Source organism: Doryrhamphus excisus, chromosome 15 (genome assembly GCF_030265055.1).
Source record: "Doryrhamphus excisus isolate RoL2022-K1 chromosome 15, RoL_Dexc_1.0, whole genome shotgun sequence".
NCBI lineage: Eukaryota > Metazoa > Chordata > Actinopteri > Syngnathiformes > Syngnathidae > Doryrhamphus > Doryrhamphus excisus.
Window position 1 is genome coordinate 6,933,870 of NC_080480.1, and position 7,365 is coordinate 6,941,234.

Below are 7,365 nucleotides of genomic sequence, written 5' to 3' on the forward strand. Positions count from 1 at the left end.
CACTTATGTAACCGCCATCTGCTGTCTGTATACATGTTACACATTCACCGCACCATGTGATCTCATGCTTTCCATGGGCTGCATTTTAATACCATTTGACACGTTTGGGCTGTGCGACTCGGTTACAATTTATTACACAATTCTCACATTTGTGCCAGTTGTGAGTGGAGACTCTAAATACATTGTCCATAGGTATGAATGTGAGTGTGAATGGTTGTTTGTCTATATGTGCCCTGTGATTGGCTGGCCACCAGTCCAGGGTGTACGCCGCCTCTCACCCGAAGACAGCTGGGGTAGGCTCCAGCATACCCTGGCATAGATGGATGGATCTCGTTAAATTACAACTATTTTCTCTTGAATATTTAGTTTTTACAGAATTCTTGTAAAAAAATGTTTCTTGTTTAATTTTATTAGTACTAAAAATGTTTCATCATAAGATTACATTATCCAAATATTACATTTTCTCGTTAGATTACAATTTTTTCTCTTAATAGTTTTGACTTGTGTCTTGTAAAATGACTGCAGATCTTTGCTTGGGTTTTTTGGGGTTCTTGTTAAATTATATTTTAAAAATGTGCTGTGGGCCAATTAAAAAAACCAAAAGCTGTGTTATGCAAATGGCCCACAGGTTGCACTTTGGACATCCTTGATCTAAACAGAACACAAACACCCCCAAAATACATTTGGAGTACATTAACTATTAAATGTTTTATTGAAAGCCCTGATGCAAAACGCTGACCTCTGGCAAACCATGCAAAATCATGATCATATTAGAGAAAGAACCAATAAAGTGCATGATGCATCATCCCAAACAGTTGAGACCATGTTATTATCTTTAGCTGAATTACCTTATCAGACATCAGTAACCGAATGTGATTGTTGACCTTGAGAGTTCTTCTTCAATATTTGTCTTGATACAAAATGAAACATCCAACACAAATCACTGCATTTTTGTGAAATTACAAAAATATCTCTAATTTTTTAAATAGGCATTACAAGCATATGTCGTATGAGATGGCAGACTCCAGCTTGATGGAAAACGGCACTAAGAATTTAGGTCTACTTGTCCACAGTGAAGGACTGCAGCCCGGTGATGGCTCTGCCCAGGATCAAAGCGTGGATATCATGGGTACCTGGGGGTGGGGGTAGATGGTACACATATGTAGAACATTTACGTGCATTAAATGAAATGCACCGATTTTGTGACGCTCCCCACCTTCATACGTGTTGACAGCCTCCAGGTTCATGACGTGTCGGATGATGTGGTACTCATCCGCGATGCCGTTTCCTCCCAGCATGTCCCGGGCCTGCCTGGCGATATCCAGGGCTTTACCGCAGCTGTTCCTCTTCAGCATGGAGATCATCTCCGGGGCCGCTCTGGTGACAAAACCGCAGTCAAACCAAACGCCTCCCTCGCTCAAAGTAGACTCAAAGCTGCACCACGTGGACTATATGTATTGAAATGCAAATGCTAATATACATGCAAAACAATATTTGATACTAATTAATAACCTGCAAGGATACTTTCTGTGGGGAAGTTTTGCGTGGACTTCCCAGCGTGCCTTGCGGGAAGCCTCTCTGACAGTATGATCATTATCAAAGGCATAATTGCTCATACAGTATGCGTGTTCTCACTTTTTCTCATCAATGAGTCTTCCCAGCTGCAGACAGGACTGCAGTCCGATTGTGATCTCCGTCAACATGTCGGCCATCTTTTTCTGCATCAGCTGATTCCTTGCAAGTGGCACTCCGAACTGGATCCTGGTTTCAAGAAGAAGAACTCGTAAGACTGCTTCAAATATACACATGCACAGACAGCTGTTACCTGTCCAGTGTGTACTGCCGAGCTGCATGGAAACAGAACTCTGCCGCACCTAGAGCGCCCCACGCTATGCCGTAACGAGCGTTGTTCAGGCAGCCAAATGGACCCTGGCAGTAAAGGCAGGAACTTCAAAAACATGCATACAAATGCAAGCGCACAAAAAGGACGCATGGTACCCTCCCAAACAACTCCTCACCCCAAGGCCGGACACATTAGGCAGCAGGTTCTCCTCTGGAACCTCCACCTCATCCATGAGGATCATGCCGGTGGCAGACGCTCTCAGGGAGAACTTTCCCTCAATCTTCGGAGTGGACAAACCTTTCATGCCACGCTCCAGAATGAAGCCGCGAATTTTCCCGTCGTCACACTTGGCCCATACCACCGCAATGTCCGCCAGCGGGGAGTTGGTGATCCTGCAAGGAGGAGGGGGGGCGCGCACTACAGCTTCAAGTATTCACTTAAGATAAATCTCCAGTATTTAAAATGTATTCATTATCATCACATATCGCTCAATCAGCAAACAAGATCAGGGTTCCATTTACCATTGTGTACATAGCTCCACCGTGTGGCTGTTTGACAACATTACACTACTATGCAATCCTTTCAAGACAAAAAAATATTTGACAAATATTTTTCTTTATTTTTCTCCAGCTGCTATGCCTCCTCTGGAAGACTTCTGGCCCACCTCATAGTTAAACATCTTTTTAGAAAACAGGTATGGTGTATTTTACCTTTTAATGTTGAATTTTGATTTGAAAGAGAGCTATTCATTTAACAATACATTTCTAATTGTGGTAGTTTTGGTATGTATCATACTGACAGGTATTTCTCATACTTAGGTTTTAAACACCTTTACAAAAGTCATTTTCTCCAGACAGAATGGAGATTTTCAAAAACAAAAGCTTGGTGTTTATGTTCGGACAGATACTAAGCTTTTTGTCTTGTGTCATGGGAAATGTGAGCTGTTATCTCATAGATTTAAACCTTTATTTATCAACGGAACATGAGGTATTGACTTGGATATTTAATTTCATGCAATAGCAGACGTGTATGGCAAATAATGAAGTATGGCCTGATTTTAAAAATAATTTACTCACTATTGTACAATGTTGTACTAATATCTCACTATATGGATGAACACACCAAGACAGTTGTGTGGTACGTGTGTTTGAGATGTGTTGTGATGCCATCTACTGTATGGAGTTGGAATAACAAGCTACAATGACAATATAATGCAAACAAGTAGCCCAAATCTATATGGTTATAAATGTATGAATGGGAAACAGTGCATTTAATTTTTATGGTTAAATGAATGCTTCTCTAACCGTGTCAATCACAACCAAGCATTATGCTCATAAAAGGCAGGATTGTCAACAATTGTACTGGATCTCACCTTATAAGATTAGTCATGTTGTGGGCATGTATTTGTCGATTATGGATGTATTTCAATGTCTACTTAGATCCACACACAGGTGGCACTCACCAGGTTTTGGAGCCTGTGAGGGAGTAGGTGCGACTGGACGGGTTGTACTTGGCTCTGGTCTCCATGCTGCTTGGGTCGCTGCCATGATTTGGCTCCGTCAGACCGAAACAACCCAGGATCTCGCCACGAGCTAAGGAAGTTGTATTCACCATAGAGGAGTTTAAAATAATGGCCACTAATGCAAAAGCGCATTCCCGAACATCAACAAGCAATACTTTATGGAGGAGCAGGGCTGTTTCTACTTACCCAGCTTGGGCAGGTACTTCTGTTTCTGCTCCTCGGTGCCGTAGGCATTGATGGGATGCATGACGAGTGACGACTGCACGCTCATGGCTGAACGATAGCCGCTGTCCACTCTTTCTACTTCCCTGGCAATCAAACCGTAGGCCACATAGCTCGTCCCGGCACAGCCGTACCCTTTCCAATAAACACAGGATGTTATTGTCAATGTTCAGCATAAGTAGTCAACCAATAGTGTTGATTTTATTTCAACAAAAAGGTAACGCCAGGCTAAATAAATGTGATGAAAAAGTAATGGTGGAGACATGATCACACTGACCTTTAATGGTTGGACCCAGGACCCCCATCTCCCCCATTTCCGACACAATTTCTCTGTGAAATACTGAAAAGCAAATAACACATGTTCTGTGACGCTTCAATAGCAAATGATTGCATTCTTGGTAGTTGATATAATATTCTATGCTAATGCCCACCACAAATAGATTTGGTGTGATGTGTTTGGCCTCAATCATGAACACATTATAATGGGACTGTCTGTGAATGGAGCTTGTCATTATAAAGGCATACTACATACATGAAGTGCAAGGAAAACATTCAAGCGGTGGGCCCCTGTATTGGCAAAATCAATATTTCCACATTAGGGACCTTTACTCTATTTTGATGCAATTAGTGGGAGTACCCTCCCACACTGATGTATCACACAGAAAAAGCATACTGTATGTATTGGGCAAAATTCCACATAAATGCAGTATTGATACCCATCCCTTGTAATATTTAATGAAATACACAACATTTAAGGACTAAGTGTGCCATTTACCTTCATTTCTGTTTGCTAAAACGATACGAGGCATCAGTTTGTCTTCGCAGTAGGTTCTGAAAGAGTCTCTGATCATGACCTCCTCCTCTGTTAGTAGGCCTTCCAGGTCTAGAGCATCACGCCAGTTGAACTGGACTTTAGCTGTTGGCATTTCAGATCAAAACATCACTCTTGAATTGTTAAAAAAAAACTTTTTCAATCTCAAAATCATGGTCAAAAACGTACGTGCTTTCGATTTCTCAGTCTTCTCTGCATCTGAGGAAATAAGAGAGAAACATATGACAAGCAAACCCTCTCTAGTTAAAACATATAAGCACATGATTCACATTTAATGCACAATTGTGGAGCCCTTCTGGCTCCCTCTCTGCAATTGCGTGGCTCTAAACCTGTTCTGCATAAAACTATAAGCGTGTGTTGTGAATTTCCACTGAAATTTAGCAGGGCATTTACTTGCATTTTATTGCGATTTATTCTTATCATTGATGTCTTACCCAATCTGGCAGCTGCTGCAGTGCCCTGAGCTCTACTTATTGAAAGGATGTTACATCTCTGAGGTTGAGCCAAGAGTCGACACATGTTCCTCAATGCCATGATGGAGATTCGTCTAGAAAGTCTGAACAAGAGGACAACATAAGTCAACTTGGTGACATAACCTTCACCGTGTGTTTACACCGGTAAGCTACTGTATACACAAACAATGGCTGTTAAAAGACAACATTTGCGTATAAACATTATATATAGTGTACATTTTATCATATCTTATCATATCTTTTATCAATCATACATGATTTTACACACTGGTATGCCGATTCTGAAATTATGTAACAAGACCATTCGACAACAAGCTAGGCTAACTCTGCTATGTCTAACTTATTAGCAAACAGCTAACAGCGTACAACCTGTATTATGGCTTTGTTAGAAAGACTGGGTGTATTTTGACACCCTTTTACTGCATTACATATGTTTAATTTATCTATTTCAGACAAAAGTTCTGGTTTTGTTTGAAGTACCTGTCTGTAGAAACGCTTGTCCTGGATCCCCTTCTCTGTTCTGGTTACGACAGCGAAGCCAGTGACGTCATTACGTACAGGACTGTCACAGCGTGCAGGCGTGGCGCGATAAAAACGCGTTTTACGCTTTGGTTTTACTTTTTACCTGGTATATAATACTTAACAGATAATTCAATATGTTTATTACATTCATTGCTGAGAAAAGTACATTTTATGGGTATCTCAGTGACTGCAGCTGATCGCGATTGGCTCATTAGCGGGGTGTGAACCTCGGCAGGAAGTGTACACCCACAAATGTACAGTATGTAAGCACAGTATGTGCTTCCTCAGTTATCACCACCCAATAACAGACTGTATTTATGTAGAATAAATGGTAACAGACAAATAGGCACATAATAATTATTACTTTGATTAGAAAATAAGGAATAATGAATAAACACAGCAGTAAAAAAAAGTGACCAAATTGCAATGCAACAGATCAAACTGACATGAACTTTGTAAATGAGTAATTAAATAAATACAGCATACGATATGTCGAAATTAGGAGATCAAATGCATAAATATGACATAGGTAAGTCATAATTTTGATATAAACTGCGCATGTGCTGCCTTTTCCACAAAGCCTTCTGCACATGCGCAGTCTGTCATTTTGACTTGGCTGCTTTCTCACATTTAGGGCTTTTTATCTTATAATTTCGACTTTTTATGATGTTTAAAATGTTTCTTTCAGTGGCAGGCTCTCTTAACAGACACAGTAGAATGCATTATTATTATTACTATTGTTATTATTATTATTATTATTAATCAAGCCGTTACTTAGTTTTACTCCATGTACTGACATGCAAAAACCTCTTAGTAGAGTGTTTTCTTTGTAGTGTGTGGGGTTTTTTTTGTTTTATGTTACAGAATGTACTCTTCAAACATCAAAGATGAGCACAGGGACAGACAACACCTTTAAGACCAAGGTTTCCGGGATTTGCTAAAATCTGCAGTGATGTAATGACCGGTGTGTGTGTGTGTGTGGCCTGCATCACAACATGCACCTTATACACAACACCTTTAGTACGCAAGGCTAATTGGCCCACTAAACTGTCAATAGGTATAAATGTGAGTGTGAATGGTTGTTTGAGCCTAAGGGAGACAGTGAACATGGCTGGATGTCTGGTGCAGTAGTTCATATTGGGATAACCATTATGTTACGAAACCATGTTAAGTATTAGGTCATAATACATCACAGTATCCAAGTAGCTACAAAGTGTGTTTCTCCATTTAGGTCAAGTAGGACAACTGAAGTCTGCCTCTGTGGGCTGGGAGTGCAGAAAAAGGCCCAACCAATGTTAGGCCTGCGGCTACATTACAAATGTATTATTTGTATTTATAATTAATGATGTTTGGGATTTCATTGTGGGACAAAAAAATGTATGCCATGTCATTACTTGATGGAGGCGGAAGTATATTATTATATATTATTTGGATTATTTGTTGATTTATCATATCTGATTCCAATAAAGTGTGTGTTTTTTGCGCAGCTCAATAGCTGTTAGACCATGTAATTTAATATGCTAATGACGGTGGGCGGGTCGCTCCAAATATTGATTGTATCAACACCAAGGGTAGTGTCAGACTGTCAGTATGGGATCGATACCAGCATGATTAGCATACATGCAACCCCTCCCTTTTCCTCACCGCAGTCGCTATCACGTCGGAAATTATTTTTTTTCTATATTTTCTTTAGCCATGCATTTACTGGATTACTAAATTATAAGTATTGCCATCTTTTGTAATTAAAAATGTTCGTGCCTGAGCATCAACTTTGTATTTTTGACGACTGCAATCTACAATACAGTAGCTCTTACCATTCGTGCTTCTGACACGTAACGGTACTCTTATGAAGAAGCAAAACATCATTTAGTCCCGCCTCTTGTCATTCATTCGTCGAACGTCGTATCAATCAGTGTCCGCCGCGTTTTTCATTCGTCAGCACTCTCAGCAG

The 7,365-nt window shown here is 40.3% G+C and overlaps 1 protein-coding gene across 2 annotated transcripts; it reads right to left on the bottom strand.

Annotated features, from left to right (window-relative positions):
• Positions 1 to 693: 693 nt before the first annotated feature.
• gcdhb (glutaryl-CoA dehydrogenase b) lies at positions 694 to 5,539 on the bottom strand. 2 transcript variants are annotated; one of them, XM_058048711.1, is made up of 12 exons: positions 5,373 to 5,539; positions 4,854 to 4,975; positions 4,588 to 4,617; positions 4,363 to 4,503; positions 3,865 to 3,927; positions 3,552 to 3,722; positions 3,306 to 3,435; positions 2,019 to 2,235; positions 1,826 to 1,929; positions 1,636 to 1,761; positions 1,217 to 1,377; positions 694 to 1,133 (listed from the first exon to the last, which is right to left on the bottom strand). In XM_058048711.1, exons 2-12 carry the CDS (start codon positions 4,951 to 4,953, stop codon positions 1,060 to 1,062), a joined length of 1,317 nt encoding a protein of 438 aa, XP_057904694.1. In that variant the 5' UTR covers positions 4,954 to 4,975; positions 5,373 to 5,539; the 3' UTR covers positions 694 to 1,059. The 2 variants fall into 2 exon arrangements, 1 of the variants encoding a protein (XP_057904694.1); XR_009119524.1 differs by lacking the exon at positions 694 to 1,133 and having other exon boundaries at positions 1,242 to 1,377; positions 1,513 to 1,761.
• Positions 5,540 to 7,365: the final 1,826 nt, after the last annotated feature.